Raw genomic sequence first — 20946 nt, forward strand, 5'->3', positions numbered from 1 at the left:
TCCCCGGCTTGGCTGCAGAGCCCCATTGCCCCTCCTGTCCCCTCCCCGGCTTGGCTACAGAGCCCAGGCCCCCTGGCTCACAGCGGTCCCCAACCCTGACTGTGGGAACTAGGTGTCCTGCCTCTCAGTGCCCCTGTAACCACTAGACTAGACTCCCCTCCCCGGCTTGGCTACAGAACCCAGGTGTCCAACCAGGAGACTCCGCTCTCCTCCCAGAGCCCGGGACCAAGCTGACGAGTCTCGGCTTCCAGCCCCCTGTGTTCTCCCCATTGGGGGGCAGTGCCCTGCCCCAGGATCGTGTCTCATGGCCCCTCTCCCCTCACAGTGATGGATGGCTCTTTGCCTACCTCTCTGAAGCACGTGATCAGCAACGCGGAGTACTACGGCCCCTCCCTCTTCCTGCTGGGTGAGTAACGTGGCGGGGGGGCCCCCCGCTGCCTGACCCCGTCCCTCCAGCCCCCTTGGGGGGCGTTGAAAGCCCAAGCGGCTGATTGAGGTCTTGTGTCTCGCCCTGTGGCTGCTGTGTTCCCGGGTTCCATGGAGAGGGGCCCCAGCTGGCGAGCGGGCGCGATCCCGGGTGTTATCGGAGGGGGGCGCCCACTGCTGGGCGCTCGCCCCTGGGACCCCACTGTTCAGATGGGACTAAATTGAGGAGGGGTCAGACGGGGCCCCGAGAAGGAATGGGGGTGGGCGAGCCTGCCTGGGCACGAGATGCCAGCAGCTCCTTCTGGGTAGCCAGTGAAGCCTCCCAGCTGGAACCCGGAGCTGGGTCTGTCCTTCCAGTGCAGCGTTAGTCCAGCCGCCCCAGGCCTGGCAGCGGCTTCTCCGGTGCCGTGTGCAGCGTGGTGGGAGCTGGCCTGAAAGGTCTGCCCTGGGAATTCCTGGAGTCACATGGGCTCTGCAGCCCTCAGCCGCTGGCCGGTCGCACCCTGCGTTAAATGCAGCCGTGCTTCTCGGTGGCGTCCAGCTTCCCCCGCCACGGGGAAGCAGCGTGGTTCTAGGGCAGCTGCCTGCGTGGGCTCGGTGTCTGCTCTCCGGCACGAGGACTGGCCGGCTGCGGAGAACCAGTGGGGGGGGTTTCCCAGCCTCCCCTGCAGAGCAGGATGCAGCTCCTCACCCTCCACTCACACAGCTGAACTGGCCCTTCCACCCGGCCCGGAGAGAACCCCTCCCCCGTCTGACATCCCTGCTGCTGAGGTGGGAGATGTGGGGCTGGGAGGAGGAATCGGCCCCTGGGGCACTGGGAGAGGGAAGGGAAATTCCTTCCTGACCTGCCGCAGGTCCTGGCTGAAGCCCTGGAACAGGAGAGTGGGCTGGGCGGTTTCAGTGCCAAGGCGCAGGTGGACCCAGCGTGGGCTCTCCCACACTGGCAGCTGGTCCCTGGCCCGTCTCCAGCCAGGAGGAGTCGGGCCGAAGCTTGGGCGGGGGCCGGGTGGGTCAGGACCCAGAGTGGGGCTGGCCAGCCCTCAGCCTGTCTTCTCTTCTCTGCCCTGCAGCCACCGAAGTGGTGACGGTCTTCGTGTTCCAGGAGCCCTCCTTGCTCTCCTCGCTGCAGGACAACGGGCTGACGGACGTCATGCTGCACGCCCTGCTCATCAAAGACGTGAGCCCGAGCCCGAGCCCTGCCCCGCTCCCGGGCCAGCTAGGGGAGAGGGGCTCTGTCCTCTCCCTCTGGGGCCCTCATCCGCTCCCCCTGCCGCTGGCTGGCAGGACCCCTCCTAGCCATGCAGACTGAGTTGGGGGCAGCTGGTGATTCTCAGTCCTGTCCTGGCTCCCGGCGGCTCCCAGCCAGCCTGGGAGAAGGCTGGTGGAACTCGCAGGTCCCTGCGCCTGACCCTGTGCTCCCCCCCGGGGCAGGTCCCAGCCACACGGGAAGTCCTTGGCTCCCTGCCCAACGTGTTCAGTGCCCTCTGCCTCAACGCTCGCGGGCTCCAGTCCTTCGTGCAGTGCCAGCCCTTCGAGCGGCTCTTCAAGGTGCTGCTGTCCCCAGATTACTTGCCCGCCATGCGCCGCCGCCGGAGCTCCGACCCACTGGGTGAGTACCGGGGCCAGCCACCCCCAGCTCCTTAGCACGGTGCCCTCCTGACTGGGGTCAGGGTCTTAGCCGCAGCACACACCTAGAGAACTCTGGAGTCCTGGCTTCTTGGTTGGTCTGTCTTCCCCCTCCCCGACAGGCTGCCCCCTGCCCACCTCCCAGGCTGGCAGCTTTGTGCTGAGCCTGCTCTGCTCTGCTCTGCCCTGCCCTGCAGGGGACACGGCCTCCAACCTGGGCAGCGCTGTGGACGAGCTCATGAGGCACCAGCCCACGCTGAAGACTGATGCCACCAGGGCCATCATCAAGGTAGGGAACAAGCCCAGGCCCATGGGGGAGCTGGATCTGTCCCCAGCCAGCTCCCGCGGACCCTGGACTCATGGGGTGGCTGGAGAGATCTCTCTCCAAGCTGGGGCTGGCTTTGTGCACAGCTGGCTGTGCTGGGGGTGGGATCCTGGAGCTGTGCTGCCCCCCTGTGGCGAGAGAATCAAGTGCGTGGCTTGTGCGTCTGCAGGTCTGAGAGCCGGCTTTCTGCACCCTGCAGCCCACCGGGTCCCCCCCTTTCTGTGGGAGATGCTGTGTGGGCGGGAGGTGGGGGGCCCAGCGATGGGTCAGGTGTCCAGCGTCGCCTGCTTCAGTGAGCAGGGCAGCAACCCCCAGCCCAGCTGGCATCTGGGCCGCTCCAAGCACTGGCCAGGCCCTGCAGGTCCCCTCTGCCCTCTTCTCCATGGGCCTTTGCTCCCGCCCTCATACGCCCAGCACGGGGTGCTGAGGAGTGGGGCTCCTCCCAGGGCCAGGCTGCCACCCCGACTCACCGTGCCATCGCCTCCTCTGCGCAGCTGCTGGAGGAGATATGCAACCTGGGCCGGGACCCCAAGTACATCTGCCAGAAGCCCTCCATCCAGAAGGCCGACGGCACTGCCACAGCCCCCCCGCCCCGCTCCACCCATGCGGCGGAGGAAGCCTCCAGCGAGGACGAGGAGGAGGAGGAGGTGCAGGCCATGCAGAGCTTCAGTGCTACCCAGCAGAGCGAGGCGGAGCCCAGCCAGCAGTGAGTGCTGCCTGCCGGGGTGCCCCCCGCTGCGTCTGCAACTAGGGGACAGGTTCCCAGCTCCCCGCTTGGGACCCCCTTGGCACTTGGCCCAGCCTTGTCTCCTCCTGGGCACCTGTTTTCGAAGGGTTAACTGCTCTGCATAGCTTGAGTACCAGCCGCCCACCCCACCCCGAGTCTGGGGGGAACTGTGGGGCTCTGGCTCCCAGTGCCCTGCTCTGGCTAGGCAGGCGGTGAGCTCGGCTCCGGTGGCACTGCTAAGCTGCCCTGCTGTGGTGGGGACTGAGGCTCTGTGGGGCAGTGGGTACCCCAGGGAGGAGGGCTGAGGCTGTGGCCATCCCAGGAGGCTCAGGCGGTGCTGTCCTAGGGGTGGCAGCTCTTGGCCCACCCCGTCTCTGGGCCCGGCAGCATGGGAGCCACATGTTCCCCCCCCCCCCCTCCCCCCGACATGCGCTGCCGGCTGGGCGCTAACGGGCGCTCTCCTTCCTCTTCCAGGGTTGTCGGGACAGAGGCACGAATCCCTATCCCCCTCATGGACTATATCCTCAACGTGGTGAGTTGGGAGCTGTGGGGAGCATCCTCTTCCCCCACCCGGCGAGTCTCGGCTGCACTGCTGCAAAGTCAGGGAGCCCCCCGTGCACATGGGGCCGCCTGCAGCAGCCATTCCCACCACAGGGCCCCTGGCCTCGCCCTCCAACGGGCCTCGTGGCTCCACGCTGCACAGTGAGATCTGGGCCAGTGGCAGCATCCGGGGGGGAGGGGTGTCCTGGGTGTGTCACTGCACCCCAGCCTGGAAGTTAGCGGGGAGGGGGAGAAGATCGGGGGAAAGGGGGGGTTGCTGCGCCCCAGGCCGGAAGCGGCCAGGGGGGAAAGGGGGGGTCGCTGCGCCCCAGGCCGGAAGCGGCCAGGGGGGAAAGGGGGGGGGGGGTTGCTGCGCCCCAGGCCGGAAGCGGCCAGGGGGGAAAGGGGGGGGGGGGTCGCTGCGCCCCAGGCCGGAAGCGGCCAGGGGGGAAAGGGGGGGGGGGGGTCGCTGCGCCCCAGGCCGGAAGCGGCCAGGGGGGAAAGGGGGGGGGGGGTCGCTGCGCCCCAGGCCGGAAGCGGCCAGGGGGGAAAGGGGGGGGGGGGTCGCTGCGCCCCAGGCCGGAAGCGGCCAGGGGGGAAAGGGGGGGGGGTCGCTGCGCCCCAGGCCGGAAGCGGCCAGGGGGGAAGGGGGGGGGGTCGCTGCGCCCCAGGCCGGAAGCGGCCAGGGGGGAAAGGGGGGGGTCGCTGCGCCCCAGGCCGGAAGCGGCCAGGGGGGAAAGGGGGGTCGCTGCGCCCCAGGCTGACTACCGTCACTTGCCCCAGATGAAGTTTGTGGAGTCCATCCTCAGTAACAACACGACGGACGACCACTGCCAGGAGTTCGTCAGCCAGAACGGCCTGTTGCCCCTGGTCACCATCCTGGGCCTGCCCAACCTGCCCATCGACTTCCCCACCTCGGCCGCCTGCCAGGCCGTGGCTGGTGTCTGCAAATCCATCCTGGTAAGGGGAGGTGCCTGGGCCGGGCCAGGCCTGGGGAGTGCGCCAGGGAGGGAATGTGGGGCAGCCCAGAGCAGGGTGGGGTGAACCGGCCCCTGCTCAGCTCCACCCGCCCTCTCTTCCAGACGCTCTCCCACGAGCCCAAGGTGCTGCAGGAGGGGCTGCTGCAGCTCGACTCCATCCTCACCTCGCTGGAGCCCCTGCACCGGCCCATTGAGGCGCCCGGCGGCTCGGTGCTGCTGCGGGAGCTGGCCTGCGCCGGCAACGTCACCGACGCCACCCTGTCGGCCCAGGCCACGCCCCTGCTGCACGCCCTGACGGCTGCCCACGCCTACATCATGATGTTCGTGCACACCTGCCGGGTGGGCCAGGTGAGGGGCTGAGCTGGCGGGGGGAAGGGAGGGGGCCGGCTGGGCCAGGTGCAGTCTGCAGCCAGAGCTCAGCTCAGCCCCTGGGCCCTTCTCCTCCTGCAGAGCGAGATCCGGGCCATCTCGGTGAACCAGTGGGGCTCCCACCTGGGCCTGAGTGTCCTCAGCAAGTTGAGCCAGCTGTACTGCTCCCTGGTGTGGGAGAGCACTGTGCTGCTGTCCCTTTGCACCCCCAACAGGTAGGAGGGGGAACCCCCCCACCCATTGCAGCACCTGAGCGGGAAGCGCCGCCTGGCACCTCGGGTCTGATGCCCCTTGTCCCTGTTTGCAGCTTGCCGCCGGGCTGTGAGTTCGGCCAGGCCGACATGCAGAAGCTGGTGCCCAAGGAGGAGAAGGCAGCACCCAATGCCCCCCAGGGAGCCAAGAAAGCAGGTACAGCTTTGGGGCTACCCCCACCCCACCAGGGTGCTGGCTTCAGCCACATTCCTGGGGCCTAGCCAGGGCGCCTGGGCTCTCTGCGGAGCAGCAGGAGAGTGGGTGCGGGTGGTTAGAGCGACAGGCCCTGCTCAGACTAGGTCACTGTCTGGAGGGGTGCTATGGCCAGGGACCCCCAGCACTAACCCCCCACCCCTCCACCCAGAAGGCGAAGTGGAGGGAGTCGCCAGTGGGACTGTGGAGCCCGCGGGGGGCCTGCTGGAGGGCATTGGCCTGGATGGAGACACCCTAGCACCCATGGAGACGGACGAGCCCAGCACCGCTGACACCAAGGGCAAGGCCAAGATCACCCCAGCCATGGCGGCCAGGATCAAGCAGATCAAACCCCTCCTGTCGGGTGAGCGCTGTCAATGGGACGGGTACCTGGGTTCTCCCCCGGCTCTGGGAGGGCAGTGGGGGCTGGTGGGTAGAGCGGGCAGGGCGGGGAGCCCGGACTCCTGGGTTCTCCCCCGGCTCTGGGAGGGCAGTGGGGGCTGGTGGGTAGAGCGGGCAGGGCGGGGAGCCCGACTCTGGGAGAAATGATGGATCCTACCTGCAGGGGGCCCTAGGTGTTGGGTAATTCCCAGCAGCAGCTGCTGTTCTCAGCCTCTCCCACTGCCTTCCCCAGCCTCCTCCAGGCTGGGCCGCGCTCTGGCTGAGCTGTTTGGGCTGCTGGTAAAGCTCTGTGTGGGCTCCCCGGTGCGCCAGAGACGGAGCCACCACGCCGCCAGTACCACCACGGCTCCCACACCAGCTGCCCGCTCCACTGCCTCGGCCCTCACCAAGCTGCTGACCAAGGGCCTGTCCTGGCAGCCGCCACCCTACACCCCCACGCCCCGTTTCCGGTGAGTCACCCTGCGGGCCGGCTGGCTCACCACCGAGGGGTGTCCCCAGCATGGGGGGAGGCAGAAACTCCCGGGTTGTGTGTTCTCCTCTCTGGTGGGCAGGCCACAGGCAGGAGCTATGAGCCAGGTCGCTCACACCTTGTCCTAGCCAGAGCTGCATGGGCCTGGCCAGGTCCGGTGTGTGTCTGCCTCTGGAGCTGCTTCGCTGGCGTCGCACGGAACAAAAGTGACGCGAGGAGGAGTCAGGAGCACAGCGCGTTCCAGGCCCTTTCAGTCCCCCAGGGAGCAAAGATCTCGCGCGGCGTGGCGCAGCGGCAGAGATGAGGCGTTCCTTGTTGCGAGGGAGCGTCATGGCCGGCGTCCCCTCAATGGCAGCTGGCTGAGAGGTCGCTCTCGTCTGCTAGGCAATGGGGCTCTAGGGGTGCCTGTCCAGGCTCCTGGGGTGTCTTGAGCTCCCCAGCAGGGGGTTGACCCCCAGCCCTGTCTCCCTCCAGGCTGACGTTCTTCATCTGCTCCGTGGGGTTCACATCACCTATGCTGTTCGACGAGCGCAAGTACCCCTACCATCTCATGCTGCAGAAATTCCTCTGCTCCGGTGGCCACAACGCCCTCTTTGAGTGAGTGCCCCCGGCCGCCCGCATGCCTGCCTTGTGTCCCTGGCGCTGGGGGTGGGCTCTAGCGGTCACAGCAGATGGTTGAGAGGCAGGACGCTGCTCCCTCCAACATGGCGGCGTCCCAGAGCCAGTGGACCATTAACTTGTCTCCCCTCTCCCCCCAGGACCTTCAACTGGGCACTGTCCATGGGGGGCAAGGTCCCGGTGGCTGAGGGGCTGGAGCACCCGGACCTGCCAGACGGGACGGGGGAGTTCCTGGATGCCTGGCTCATGCTGGTGGAGAAGATGGTGAACCCCAGCACGGTGCTGGAATCGCCCCATTCCTTGCCTGCCAAGCTGCCGGGCGGGCAGAGCTACCCGCCATTCAGTGCCCTGCGCTTCCTGGTGGTGACCCAGAAGGTGGGTGCCCAGGCTGCAGAGAGGCCTGGGTTTCTGGCTGCCACCCCATGCCCATTGCCCATCTGTGCGGTGCTGGGGGCAGCTGCTCCAGCTGCCAGAGACAGGCACGTGTTGTGTGGCAGAACTGGGGGCGCGGCAGCCTTGCTGCTCCTGCTGAGGCTGTTGAGTTCCCTGTCCCCATCCGTCTAAAGAAGTCAGTCTGTGCTCACGAGAGCTCATGCTCAGAGCTTGTGTGTTAGTCTATAAGGTGCCACAGGACCCGTCGTTGCTGTTACTGTCCCCATCCGTTACCGAGGGCCCTGTCCGCCCAGCTGAGGATGAGGCAGGAGAGCCCATCAAGTCAGCTGCTGGGGCTCTTGGGAGCAATACTGGCGATCCCTTGCTGGGCACCAGCAGGGCTGGGGGTCCCAGGGCTGGCTAGGGAGCTGGGGATCCTACCTCTGACATCAGTAGGAGTGGGGTGGGGATCCCCCTTCCACCAGCAGGGCTGGGGGTCCCAGGGGATCCTACCCCGTGGGGTGGGGATTCCCCCTCCCACCAGCAGGGCTGGGGGTCCCAGGGGATCCTACCCCGTGGGGTGGGGATTCCCCCTCCCACCAGCAGGGCTGCATCTAACCGCTTCTACCCCGGTGCCTCAGGCTGCCTTCACCTGCATCAAGAACCTGTGGAACCGCAAGCCCCTGAAGGTGTATGGGGGGCGCATGGCGGAGTCCATGCTGGCCATCCTGTGCCACATCCTGCGGGGCGAGCCCCTCCTCCGGGAGCGCCTGGGCAAGGAGAAGGAGGGGGCCCGCAGTGAGGAGGAGGCGGGGCAGGAAGAAGGCGGAGCCCGGCGGGAGCCCCAGGTCAACCAGCAGCAGTTGCAGCAGGTAAGGGCTGATGCCAGGAAGGAGGGGGCTGGACCCTTGGGCACCTGGCTTCTGTCCCTGCCCTGGGAGGGGAGCCCAGGTGTCGGGGCTCTCATCTGCCTCAGGGGAGGGCGGGGTTGGAGGAGCCCCGATGCCCGGAGTCTCCCTGGCTTGGGGGGGAGGGGGGAGCCCGGATGCCTGGGCTGCTGCTGAGGTTCTCTCCCCTCCCGCAGCTGATGGACATGGGTTTCACGCGGGAGCATGCCATGGAGGCCCTGCTGAACACCAGCACCATGGAGCAGGCCACGGAGTACCTCCTGACCCACCCGCCACCACTCATGGGTGGGGTTGTACGGGTAAGCCCCGCCCCCGCCCCACCCCCTGCGGCGCTGCCCCCTGCCCGCCTCTTACCTGCCCCTGTGCTTGTGCCGCAGGACCTGAGCATGTCGGAGGAGGATCAGATGATGCGCGCCATCGCCATGTCGCTGGGCCAGGACATCCCCATGGAGCAGCGGGCGGAGTCGCCGGAGGTGCGGGGGGAGGAGAGGGGCTGCTGGGGGCAGGGGATGGGCCGGGCGGGCGGGCAGGTCCTCAGCCCTCCCCTCCCTGCGCAGGAGGCGGCCTGCCGGAAGGAGGAGGAGGAGCGCAAGGCGCGGGAGAAGCAGGAGGAGGAGGAGGCCAAGTGCCTGGAGAAGTTTGAGGAGGCAGAGCCCCTGGAGCCAGCCGAGCTGCACAGCTTCACCGACGCCATGCTGCCCGGCTGCTCCCAGCTGCTGGACGAGCTGCCGGACACCGTGTACCGCGTCTGCGACCTCATCATGACGGCCATCAAGCGCAACGGTGCCCCCTACCGCGACACCATCCTCCAGCAGGTGGTCAAGCAGGTGAGGAGCCCCGCCACCCCCGGGCTGGCCACGCCCCTGCCAGGCTGCAGCCCCCTGTGCCGCAGGGGCTGATGCTTGCCTGTGCCCCACCCCCCCAGGTGTGGGAAGCGGCTGACGTGCTCATCAAAGCTGCGCTGCCCCTCACCACCAGCGACACCAAGACGGTCTCGGAGTGGATCAGCCAGATGGCCACGCTGCCCCAGGCCGCCAACCTGGCCACCCGCATCTTGCTGCTCACCCTGCTCTTCGAGGTGAGGCAGCTGGGCCGGGGGGAAGCCCCCAGTGCAGGCTCTAGCCGCCAGCCCCCACTGCCCTCCCAGGGCTCTCAGCGGCCTCCTGGGGGGAGTCTCGCCTCCCCCAGGGCTGGTGCCATTGTCCTCTGCCACCTCCAGCTCCGCCCCACTCCTGTGGGGCAGGGGTTGGGCGACTGTATCTTGTTGCCCTGTGGGGCTCAGCCTGGGGCTGCCCTGTGCAGTGACCCCTGGAGTGCAGCCAGCTGGGAACACAGCCAGGGCCATCTCACTGGGGAAGCGGGTGCTTCTGGGCTCCCCCATCCACACGAGGGTGGGGGGTGCTGACTTGCTGCACCTCTTCCCTGTACCTCCCGCAGGAGCTGAAGCTGCCGTGTGCCCGCGTGGTGGAGTCCAGCGGCGTCCTCAACGTGCTCATCAAGCTGCTAGAGGTGGTGCAGCCCTGCCTGCAGGCGGCCAAGGAACAGCAGGAGGTGCAGACCCCCAAGTAAGGGCTCAGGGGAAGTGCCTAGGGAGGCTGGGCCCTGGGGCACTGCTCATACCCTGCCGTGCACCCGGGGGGAGGGAGTGGCGCCCAGCTGGTCCCTGCCCTGCTTGCGGGCACCGCAGGAGGATGCGCTCTCCAAGGCTGGGATGGGGATGGGGTCACCTGCTCCTGAAGCCAGGATGGGGAGAGGTGGGCACCCCGGAAGGGGATGGGCCTTCTGGAGCTGGGCCCCTGCTCCCCTAGGCTGGGATGGTGGGGTGGGGGCGCTGTGGAGAGGACGGATCCCCTTGGCCTAGGATGGCTGGGGGGGGCGGGTGCCCTGGAGTGGGCGGGGCCCAGACTGTTGCCTGCTCACTGGGCTGCTCCCTTGGCCGCCCACCCCCAGGTGGATCACCCCCGTGCTGCTGCTGCTCGACTTCTACGAGAAGACGGCCATCTCGTCCAAGAGGAGGGCCCAGATGCACACGGTACCGGCCCTGTGGGCGGGGGGGGGGGCAGTGTGGGATCTGGGGGCGCATGCAGGCTGCTGGGGAGACCCCTGAGGGGAGTGGAGGAGCCAGACTCGGTGGCGGCTGGAGCGTCCGAGGAAGCTGGGAGTGAGCGGGTGCGGTATGGCCGGTGAGAGACCCTGGGGGGTCAGGTGGGATTCCAGCCTGGAGGAGTAGCTGGGGGAGGGCAGCCTGGGGCAGTGGGGGGATCGAGGCCTGGAGGGGGCGTGGCTTGAGGGGTGGCAGGGGATCCCGGCCTGGAGGGGGTGGGGCGCTGGCTGGGGGGGATCCCGGCCTGGAGGGGTGGCAGGGCCCCACGCTCAGCCAGGTTCTGCCCTGCAGTATCTCCAGGCCAATGGGAACAACTGGCGCTGGTTTGATGACCGCTCTGGCCGCTGGTGCAGCTACAGCGCCAGTAACAACAGCACCATCGATGCCGCCTGGAAGGCCGGCGAGACCAGCGTGCGCTTCACGGCCGGCCGCCGGCGCTACACAGTGCAGTTCACCACCATGGTGCAGGTACGGAGCCCGTGGGGCCCAGCGGGAGGGCAGCCCCGGTCTCCGAGCACGCTGATCCCTCCCCTCCCCCCAGGTAAACGAGGAAACGGGCAACCGGCGCCCTGTGATGCTGACGCTGCTCCGGGTGCCGCGGCTTGGGAAGGGAGCCAAGGAGGGAGCCAGCCAGGAGCTGGAGAAGACCCTTGAGGAGACCAAAGAGATGGAGAGCAAAGCCAAGGAGGAGAAGGCAAATGGTAGTGGCCTCGGCTTCCTGCTGCGGGGCGGGAGCGTGGGGCATCGGCGGGGCTGGGGGGCGAAGGGCACCGGCGGGGGCTGCGGGGCGGGAGCGCGGGGCATGGGCGGGGCTGGGGGGCGAAGGGCACCGGCGGGGGCTGCGGGGCGGGAGCGCGGGGCATCGGCGGGGCTGGGGGGCGAAGGGCACCGGCGGGGGCTGCGGGGCGGGAGCGCGGGGCATCGGCGGGGCTGGGGGGCGAAGGGCACCGGCGGGGGCTGCGGGGCGGGAGCGCGGGGCATCGGCGGGGCTGGGGGGCGAAGGGCACCGGCGGGGGCTGCGGGGCGGGAGCGCGGGGCATTGGCGGGGCTGGGGGGCGAAGGGCACTGGCGGGGGCTGCGGGACAGGTGTGACGGGTGCTGGCACAGGCTCCAGGTCAGGAGTGAGGGGCAGCTGCCAGCCCGATGTGCTGCCCCCAGACCCCCTGCCCCCCGAGGCGGTGGCACTGGCGCCCGAGGAGCTGAAGGCGGTGCCCGAGGTGCTGATCGAGGGGCTGCCGGAGGAGATGGTGACGGTGCTGATCCGGGCCTGCGTGAGCATGCTGGGGGTGCCGGTGGACCCCGACACGTTGCATGCCACCCTGCGCCTTTGCCTGCGCCTGACACGCCACCACAAGTACGCCCTGATGTTCGCGGAGCTGCGCAGCACCCGCACCATCCTGGGCCTGACCCAGAGCTCCAGCTTCAACGGCTTCACGCCGCTGGTCACGCTGCTGTTCCGGCACATCATCGAGGAGCCCTGCACCCTGCGCCACACCATGGAGAAGGTGGGTGCTCTTGGCTGCGCCCCAGGGGGAGGCGGCCCTGGCGGCGGCTGCTGCATTGTGACCTGTCCCCCTGCAGGTGGTGCGCTCGGCAGCCACCAGTGGTGCAGGCAGCACCACCTCCGGTGTGGTGTCAGGCAGCCTGGGCTCCCGCGAGATTAATTACATCCTGCGGGTGCTGGGCCCCGCTGCCTGCCGCAACCCCGAGATCTTCACCGAGGTGGCCAACGGCTGCATCCGCATCGCCCTGCCCGCCCCCCGCGGCTCAGGCACCGGTGAGTGGGGCACAGCGTCTCTGGCTCCCTGGGCCTGCGCTGGGCTGGGCTGGGGAACCCAGGTCCAGTGGGGGTTGGGAGCCAGGACTCCTGGGTTCTCTCCCCACATCTGGGAGGGCGATGGAGTGTAGTGGTTAGAGCCGGGGGGGGGGGCGGGTTGGCGCTGGGAGCCAGGACTCCTGGGTTTCTGACCTTGCCTCCCTGGGTGTGAGGAGGATCTGGGGCAGTGGATTCCGGGGTGCTAGTTTGCTTCCCTCTCTTCCCCGGGAAGCATCGGATGATGAATTTGAGAACCTACGGATTAAAGGCCCCAACGCGGTGCAGCTGGTGAAGACAACGCCGGTGAAACCGTCAGCCCTGCCCGTCATCCCAGACCCCATCAAGGAGGTGATCTACGACATGCTCAATGCGCTGGCCGCCTACCACGCCCCCGACGAAGGTACCCGCCCCCACCAGGCTCTCCCTGGGCGCCTGCATCGCTGGCCAGGCTGCATGTGACACATTGTCTCTCCGCAGGTGAGAAGAGTGAGGCCAAGGTGGGCACAGCCAGCCAGGAGGTGAGCCAGCTGCTGTCGGACGTGGGTGATGACGTGTACCAGCAGTACCGCTCCCTCACCCGCCAGGGCAGTGATTTCGACTCACAGGGCGGCTTTGCCATCAATGTGAGTCCGTGGGGCAGGGGAAATAGAGCCTGAGCTGTGGGGCTGGGGCTGTTCTTGCAGTCTGAGGGCTGGGGCCATCTCTTTCCCACAGGTTGGAACAGAAGGTTTTTCTGAGGCCAGCTGAGAAGATCAAACAAGGGCAAATGGCTTAAAACAGGCTACATACAACCCAGGGTGTGGTCCTCCACCGTCAGGCACCAGCCCTGTCACAGTGGCCAGCCAGACCTCACTCCAGCTTCCTGTGTGCACACGCTCCCCTGTGTGAGGCAGGGACGGGGTTCTAGAAACCAGTCACACAGCTGCTTTCCAAGTCAATGTGTGCTTCAGCTCTCACCCAGCAGAGCGTGCTGGGCCTATCCTTAAATCTGAGATCTGAAGGTTTTAAAAAAAAAAAAAAAAAAGGGAAAACGGTGATAGTTTTTACATGTTATAGCAGTGGAAGTCTATACGCCCGTCACAGAGCTCTTGATGCAGGCTGCAGCAGGTGGGAGAAGCTGCAGTTTTAAAAGGCTCTGGAGTTCATCCTTTGGTAGGATGGGTCAGCGATCCTCCACGGTCAGTTCAGAGCAGAGATGCCCCTGAAATGATGAGTTGGATTGGAGAGCGAAGACCGAATGGAAGGAGCTCAGGGTCCCCTTTAGCCTCCCGCCCTTGTGGCAGGAATCCCATTGTTCCTTCCTGCATGGAAGCACATCTGAGATGGAGCCTGTCCGTGTCCTCGTGTGGGCGTTCTGCCATTGGCAGTCTCCAGGGCTACACAGCCACAGCCAAACTCCTCCCGTGTGGATTGGGATCAAGTGCGGCTTTAGCTGGTTAGGAACCTTTCGCAGCAGGTCGCCGCCTCTTGTTGTAGTTTCCTAACCACACACCCTTCAACTCCCAGCCCAGAGCCAGCACGTACAACTCCGCCTGTGAAATGTGCAACTGCATGAGCAGCGGAGAGAGATTCAGCGACTTGCCGGCTGTCCCGCCTGGCATGAGCTTTGGTGTGCACTCAGGGCACTGGTTACAAGAACGGTTCTCGCGTTCATTTTAAAATCCAGTAATATCACATGTTCCTTCCCTTCTCCAGGCCCAGGTGTTCGGCGCCGACGGAGCAGCTGCTGAGACACCATCATCCGGGACACCCCAAGGAGAAGGTAATGGAGGGGCTCTCTGCCTGTATTCCCCATGTCGACAAACCCCCACTACTGCCACCTTTCAGCTGGCTTGGTGCACCCCTCCTAGAGTGCATCTCTGCTGCCCCCGGCTGAACCCCAGGTGGCCCCTCTCCACTACCCCCCCACCCCAACAGCTGGGGCAGGCCCTGCTGCCCCCAAGACTTGGCATGTGGCATCCCCAGGGAACTTTGCTGGGCTGGGTTCCCCTTTTTGTACCCCCCTAGCCTGACCTGTCTCCTCCCTGGCTGCAGCCTCCACCCCTGAGGAGTCGCGGGAAGGCCGGAAGGAGAAGGAGGGAGACAAGGCAGCGGAGGAGGGCAAACAGAAGGCCAAGGGGAGCAAGCCGCTCATGCCCACCTCCACCATCCTGCGCCTGCTGGCTGAGCTGGTGCGCTCCTATGTGGGCATCGCCGCCCTCATCGCCAACTACAGCTACACCGTGGGCCAGTCAGAACTCATCAAGGAGGTGAGCAGCAGCCCGGGTGCTGAGTCCCATCCTGGCCTGGGAGGGGTAAGGGGTCTCCTTGCTGGGTGCCCAGACACCTAGGTTCCGTCCCCAGGAGTGGGAGGGGAGAGGGGGTCTCCCGTCTGGGGGCCCAGGTGCCTGGGTTCCCTCCCTAGGAGTGGGAGGGGAGAGGGGTCTCCTGGATGGGGGCCCAGATGCCAGAGTTCCATCCCCAGCACTTAAAAAGGAGGGAGGAGTCCCAGGGGATCTAGGGGCTGGGGTTCTGGGGTGTGCTGCAGGGACCGCTCACGTCTCCCCATGTGGCGTCAGGACTGCAGCGTGTTGGCCTTTGTCCTGGACCATCTGCTGCCCCACTCCCAGAACGCGGAGGACAAGGACACCCCCGCGCTGGCCCGCCTCTTCCTGGCCAGCTTGGCTGCGGCAGGCAGCGGCACGGATGCCCAGGTGGCGCTGGTGAATGAGGTGAAGGCTGCCTTGGGCCGGGCGCTGGCCATGGCCGAGAGCACCGAGAAGCATGCTAGGTGAGGGGAGTGGGGGGGGTCCCTGGGGCCTCTCTCCGGCTCTGGAAGGCAAGGAGGGGGGCTAGTGGCTGGAGCCAGGGCGCCCAGCTTCTCTCCTGAGAAAGGTGGGGTGGGGCTGGTAGCTTGCAGGTCTGCTTCCCTTCGGGGGTGGAGGGGGGAGTGAAGTTTAGGGGTTAGCAGGCCTCTGGCTCCCCACCTCCAGGTACAGGGAGATTTTGTTTGTTTCTGGCCCTGTGGGCAGGGGCGACAGGCTTGGGAAGGGGCTGCGGCAGGTGTGTGGGGAGCCTGGGCACCACGGGGCCAGGAGGGACTCTGTCTCCCAGAAGCTGAAGGGGCGTTTAGTGCTCTCCCAGTGGGCCGATCGAGCGACATGTCTCCAGCTGCCCGCTGCCATGGGCCAGGCCCTCAGGCAGGAGCACAGGTCCCCCCGGGCTGTTGAGGAATCCCACCAGTGAGCGTGTGCTGACCTGGTCCTCCCTCACCAGGCTGCAGGCCGTCATGTGCATCATCAGCACAATCATGGAGTCCTGCCCATCCACCTCCAGCTTCTACAGCAGCGCCACTGCCAAGACCCAGCACAACGGCATGAACAACATCATTCGCCTCTTCCTGAAGAAGGGGCTGGTCAGCGACCTGGCACGTGTGCCCCACAGCCTTGACCTCTCCAGGTGTGCCCACCTATCGGCAGGCAGAGGGGGGCAGGGTGGAGGCCTGGACACTGGGGCTCTATCCCAGCGAGGGCAGGGCAGAGGGGGATGGGTTCTCTCCTGGGGAGGGAAGGGGGCTGGGCACTTGGACGCCTGGGCTCTGTCCCGGCTGTGGTAGGGGCACAGAGCCTGATACACTCCCTGCCCCCCGCAGCCCCAACATGGCCAACACAGTGAACGCAGCGCTGAAGCCACTGGAGACGCTGTCGCGCATTGTCAACCAGCCCAGTAGCCTCTTCGGCAGCAAGAGCACAACCAGCAAGAACAAAGCTGAGGGCGAGGCACAGGGGGCAGCCCGGGACGCCAACAGCAACCAGCAGGACGTGGGTACGTGAGGCCGGCATGCTCCGGCTTGCCCCCTCCTCCCCACCCAGCTGGGGGGCTTTCCCCAAGTTCCCTGCTGCTGGGCTCCCACCCCATCCACTGCCAGCTCACTGTCAGGTCTCCCGCTTCTCCCGACCAGGCTTCCCTGTAAGTGGAGCACTTGGGCAGCCCCTCAGGAACAGCTCAAATGCTGTCTGGCTGATTAGCAGAGCGCCCACGCCTGGCTGCGTGTTCCTACTGGTGTTGTACCTCCCCACGTGTTTTGGTACACAGAAGGCAATTTGTTACACACATGGATGGGAGAAATTAGAGGGAACACTGCTCCCTACCCAGAGCTGCGATTCCTGCCCACGCAAAAGCCAGCCCACCCTTGTCTGGGTGCTGTTCTTGTGGGCCGAGGGGGTGTGTGTGCTGGGCCCTGATCTTGCTGTGCCCCCAGGGGAGCCAGGTGAGGCAGGGGCCCACGAGGAGGACCATGATGCAGTCCAGGCAGAAGTGGCTGATGGCGACATCATGGATGGTGAGACGGAAGGTGATGCGGTGGTGATCGCGGGGCAGCCCGAGGTGCTCAGCACCCAGGAGATGCAGGTGAGGGGCTGGCTGCAGAGTGGTGGGGTGCAGGACGGGGTAGTGGTGATCTCAGGAGATCCTGAGTTACTCACTGCCCAGGCAATGCAGGTGAGGAACAACCTGGGGAGTGTGGGGATCTGAGGCTGGGGGTGGTGGTGATTGCAGAGCAGCCCAAGGTACTGAGCAGCCAGGAGGTGTGGGTGTGGGGCTGGCTGGGGACCTGAGGATGGGGCACGCAGGCTGTCACAAGGCAGCCCAAATGAGGTTTGGACTAGTGTCCAGTAACATGATTAACCGATAAGCATTTGCTTGTAGCTTAAGACTGCTGGCTATTCTCACTGCCACCTTCCCCCCACCTGATCAGAAGCAGCTGGCTCAGCCCCATCCCTGCCTTTGCTGGGATCAAACGGTTCCCCTGCTGTACCTGGGCTGGCTCTGCCTCTGTCTCCATCTCCACCGCTGCACATTCAAAGGGCTCAGGCGGGTGCAGGCCGGCTCTGCTTCTGTCCCCCTCCTTCCCTCCCTCCTCCCAGCTCTGCATTCAAAGGGCTCAGGCGGGTGCAAGCTGGCTCTGCTTCTGTCCCCCTTCTTCCTTCCCTCCTCCCAGCTCTGCATTCAAAGGGCTCAGGCGGGTGCAAGCTGGCTCTGCTTCTGTCCCCCTCCTTCCCTCCCTCCTTCCAGCTCTGCATTCAAAGGGCTCAGGTGGGGCACGGGCCGGCTCTGCTTCTGTCCCCCTCCTTCCCTCCCTCCCTCCAGCTCTGCATTCAAAGGGCTCAGGTGGGGCGCGGGCTGGCTCTGCTTCTGTCCCCCTCCCTCCTTCCCTCCCTCCTTCCAGCTCTGCATTCAAAGGGCTCAGGTGGGGCACAGGCCGGCTCTGCTTCTGTCCCCCTCCCTTCCCTCCCTCACTCCTTCCAGCTCTGCATTCAAAGGGCTCAGGTGGGGCACAGGCCGGCTCTGCTTCTGTCCCCCTCCCTCCCTCCCTCCCAGCTCTGCATTCAAAGGGCTCAGGTGGGGCGCGGGCCGGCTCTGCTTCTGTCCCCCTCCCTCCCTCCCTCCTTCCAGCTCTGCATTCAAAGGGCTCAGGTGGGGCGCGGGCCGGCTCTGCTTCTGTCCCCCTCCCTCCTTCTAGCTCTGCATTCAAAGGGCTCAGGTGGGGCGCGGGCCGGCTCTGCTTCTGTCCCCCTCCCTCCCTCCTTCCAGCTCTGCATTCAAAGGGCTCAGGTGGGGCACAGGCCGGCTCTGCTTCTGTCCCCCTCCCTCCTTCCTTCCCTCCTTCCAGCTCTGCATTCAAAGGGCTCAGGTGGGGCGCAGGCCGGCTCTGCTTCTGTCCTCTTCCCTCCCTCACTCCTCCCAGCTCTGCATTCAAAGGGCTCAGGTGGGGCACAGGCCGGCTCTGCTTCCGTCCCCCTCCCTTCCCTCCCTCACTCCTTCCAGCTCTGCATTCAAAGGGCTCAGGTGGGGCACAGGCCGGCTCTGCTTCTGTCCCCCTCCCTCCCTCCTCCCAGCTCTGCATTCAAAGGGCTCAGGTGGGGCACAGGCCGGCTCTGCTTCTGTCCCCCTCCCTCCCTCCAGCTCTGCATTCAAAGGGCTCAGGTGGGGCGCGGGCCGGCTCTGCTTCTGTCCCCCTTCTTCCTTCCCTCCTCCCAGCTCTGCATTCAAAGGGCTCAGGTGGGGCGCGGGCCGGCTCTGCTTCTGTCCCCCTCCCTCCCTCCCTCCCTCCTTCCAGCTCTGCATTCAAAGGGCTCAGGTGGGGCGCGGGCCGGCTCTGCTTCTGTCCCCCTCCCTCCCTCCCTCCTTCCAGCTCTGCATTCAAAGGGCTCAGGTGGGGCACAGGCCGGCTCTGCTTCTGTCCCCCTCCCTCCCTCCCTCCCTCCTTCCCTCCTTCCAGCTCTGCATTCAAAGGGCTCAGGTGGGGCGCAGGCCGGCTCTGCTTCTGTCCTCTTCCCTCCCTCACTCCTCCCAGCTCTGCATTCAAAGGGCTCAGGTGGGGCACAGGCCGTCTCTGCTTCTGTCCCCCTCCTTCCCTCCCTCCCTCCAGCTCTGCATTCAAAGGGTTCAGGTGGGGCGCGGGCCGGCTCTGCTTCTGTCCCCCTCCTTCCCTCCCTCCCTCCAGCTCTGCATTCAAAGGGTTCAGGTGGGGCGCGGGCCGGCTCTGCTTCTGTCCCCCTCCTTCCCTCCCTCCCTCCAGCTCTGCATTCAAAGGGCTCAGGTGGGGCGCGGGCCGGCTCTGCTTCTGTCCCCCTCCTTCCCTCCCTCCCTCCAGCTCTGCATTCAAAGGGCTCAGGTGGGGCGCGGGCCGGCTCTGCTTCTGTCCCCCTCCCTCACTCCTTCCAGCTCTGCATTCAAAGGGCTCAGGTGGGGCACGGGCCGGCTCTGCTTCTGTCCCCCTCCTTCCCTCCCTCCCTCCAGCTCTGCATTCAAAGGGCTCAGGTGGGGCACAGGCTGGATTAGTCTTTTAAATGCAGAGCAGGGGCAGCAGGTGGAAGGTCAGTTAACATTGTCAGGGACTGATTAGGCTTGTGAGGATGGGGAGGTGGTGATTGCAGGGCAGCCCGAGGTACTCAGTGCCCAGGAGGGGGCAGGTGAGGGGCTGGTCAAGGGTCCAATGGTGGGACTTCGTTGCTGGCCTGTCCCCACCCACCACCCTTCTGCCCCCCAGGTGGAAAATGAGTTGGAGGACTTGATAGATGAGCTGCTGGAGCGGGATGAAGGCCCTGGAAACAGCACTATTATTGGTGAGCTCATAGGCTGTGGGGTCGGCTGTGAGGGGCAGGGGTCTGGCCTCGGGTCAGCTTGTCCAGTTGGCCCAGCAGGTCCCTGTCTCAGTGACAGTGTGGGGAGGAGGCAGAGAGAGCCTGGCCCTTCTGCTCTCTTGTGGAGGGCCAATGTCAAGGGGGATCCTGGTCGGGACTGGACCCAATGTGATGCGTGCTGTAGCTGGGGCCCCCTCACCCCATCCTTCCCTACAGTGAGCCGCAGTGGGGAGGACGACGCCCCAGAGGATGTGCTGATGGACGAGGCTCCCTCCAACCTGAGCCAGGGCTCTGCGCTGCAGGCCAACCGGGAAGGTAAGGGTAAGCCCCTGGGTGCTGTGGAAGAGGCCAGTGGCCGAGCCCTGCCGCACTCAAGGGATGGGCATGGGCTGCGTGCCCAGAGAGGAGCCAGGACCCCTGGGGTCTGGTGGGCAGAGTCCAGAGGGCTGGTGCAGGCCAGGCCAGGCCTTGACCCATGGCCCTGCCATGTCCCATCCCCTCCACAGACTCTATGAACATATTGGACCCCGAGGATGAAGAGGAACACACGCAGGAGGAAGACAGCAGCGGCAGCAATGAGGATGAGGATGACAGCCAGGATGAGGAGGAGGAGGAGGAGGAAGAGGATGAGGATGATCAGGTGAGGGCGGGGGACTGGCGCCAGGATTCCCGGTGCTGGAGCAGGCAGGGGGCTGGCTCTAAGCAGGCTGTGCTCCGGCAGGATGACGAGGAAGGCGAGGAGGGCGAGGAGGAGGAGGAGGATGATGATGGCTCGGAGATGGAGCTGGATGAGGACTACCCCGACATGAACGCCTCGCCCCTGGTGCGCTTTGAGCGCTTCGAGCGGGAGGACGACCTCATCATTGAGTTCGACAACATGTTCTCCAGTGCCAGTAAGGGGGGTGGGAGGGGGGGCTCTTGGCCATGGGAAGCAGGAGTGCCACGGCCCCTTGGCACGTGCCCATCCGGCACCGCTCTGGCGAGGGGCTAGCCCAGGGAGCCAGTCACCTCTCGCACTAGAGCAGGGTTCTGGGGGCACCGCTGAGAGGGTGTAATCAGGGCGGGTCACTTAAAACAGGGCTACAGCCAGCCCCAGAGTGGGGTCCTTGCTGTGAGTCCAAGCCAGTCAGAGCACCTCTGGCTGCCCCATGGCCACCACCAGCCGCATGCCTGTGCGGGTCAGGTTCTGGAACCCAGTCACGCCAACTCCAGCCAGGTTCTGCCGATTTACACAGGGACCGGCCCGCCCCTGCCCCCGGGTCGATGCAGAGCTCTGACCTCACCCCCAGGCCTTTCGCACCCGCCGCCTGAAGGGCTGTTTCTAAGAGAGCGAATTGTCACGTCCACCAGGGCACAGTTCCTGGCACAGGGCTGCCCTACAAGGCTCTGGAGCCCCCTTTGGTAGATGGGCCGGCAGCCCTTCAGGGCTCACTTCAGAGCAGATGCCCTGGAGGTGGTGAGCCGGTGCCCCAGGGCCTTTTGCCCCTGGCCCACGTGGAGGGAAGCCCATTGCTCTTGCTGTGACAGCTCTTCCCACATGAGCACGTCCCCCACCCCACCCCGCCGGACTCGGCAGCAGCCCTGGCTGACCGGCTGGTGGGAAGGCAGAGCCCCACAGCTGGGGGTGGGCCCCACTTGGCGCCAGTTCTCAGTGAGATGCTGCTGTTCACTTGACTCTCAACCCTTTCACAATGGG

The 20946-nt window shown here is 66.2% G+C and overlaps 1 protein-coding gene across 3 annotated transcripts in view; it reads left to right on the forward strand.

Annotated features, from left to right (window-relative positions):
* HUWE1 (HECT, UBA and WWE domain containing E3 ubiquitin protein ligase 1) overlaps window positions 1-20946 on the forward strand; it is a 52673-nt gene that overhangs the window by 19116 nt on the left and 12611 nt on the right. For all 3 annotated transcript variants that reach the window (XM_075017384.1, XM_075017385.1, XM_075017386.1), the window contains exons 18-54: window positions 326-406; window positions 1497-1603; window positions 1858-2035; window positions 2250-2341; window positions 2872-3083; window positions 3579-3636; window positions 4428-4604; window positions 4727-4972; window positions 5075-5208; window positions 5301-5401; window positions 5610-5801; window positions 6072-6288; window positions 6783-6905; window positions 7067-7301; window positions 7940-8170; window positions 8383-8505; window positions 8584-8679; window positions 8764-9033; window positions 9132-9284; window positions 9644-9771; window positions 10157-10238; window positions 10602-10778; window positions 10852-11011; window positions 11469-11815; window positions 11892-12087; window positions 12359-12526; window positions 12604-12749; window positions 13822-13888; window positions 14161-14375; window positions 14685-14896; window positions 15382-15564; window positions 15758-15930; window positions 16367-16515; window positions 19157-19232; window positions 19467-19565; window positions 19757-19890; window positions 19972-20143. In XM_075017384.1, the coding sequence (XP_074873485.1) occupies window positions 326-406; window positions 1497-1603; window positions 1858-2035; window positions 2250-2341; window positions 2872-3083; window positions 3579-3636; window positions 4428-4604; window positions 4727-4972; window positions 5075-5208; window positions 5301-5401; window positions 5610-5801; window positions 6072-6288; window positions 6783-6905; window positions 7067-7301; window positions 7940-8170; window positions 8383-8505; window positions 8584-8679; window positions 8764-9033; window positions 9132-9284; window positions 9644-9771; window positions 10157-10238; window positions 10602-10778; window positions 10852-11011; window positions 11469-11815; window positions 11892-12087; window positions 12359-12526; window positions 12604-12749; window positions 13822-13888; window positions 14161-14375; window positions 14685-14896; window positions 15382-15564; window positions 15758-15930; window positions 16367-16515; window positions 19157-19232; window positions 19467-19565; window positions 19757-19890; window positions 19972-20143 (5910 nt within the window). The remainder of the gene's footprint in view (window positions 1-325; window positions 407-1496; window positions 1604-1857; window positions 2036-2249; window positions 2342-2871; window positions 3084-3578; window positions 3637-4427; window positions 4605-4726; window positions 4973-5074; window positions 5209-5300; window positions 5402-5609; window positions 5802-6071; window positions 6289-6782; window positions 6906-7066; window positions 7302-7939; window positions 8171-8382; window positions 8506-8583; window positions 8680-8763; window positions 9034-9131; window positions 9285-9643; window positions 9772-10156; window positions 10239-10601; window positions 10779-10851; window positions 11012-11468; window positions 11816-11891; window positions 12088-12358; window positions 12527-12603; window positions 12750-13821; window positions 13889-14160; window positions 14376-14684; window positions 14897-15381; window positions 15565-15757; window positions 15931-16366; window positions 16516-19156; window positions 19233-19466; window positions 19566-19756; window positions 19891-19971; window positions 20144-20946) is intronic.

The sequence above is a fragment of the Carettochelys insculpta genome, chromosome 22, assembly GCF_033958435.1.
Source record: "Carettochelys insculpta isolate YL-2023 chromosome 22, ASM3395843v1, whole genome shotgun sequence".
Lineage (NCBI taxonomy): Eukaryota > Metazoa > Chordata > Testudines > Carettochelyidae > Carettochelys > Carettochelys insculpta.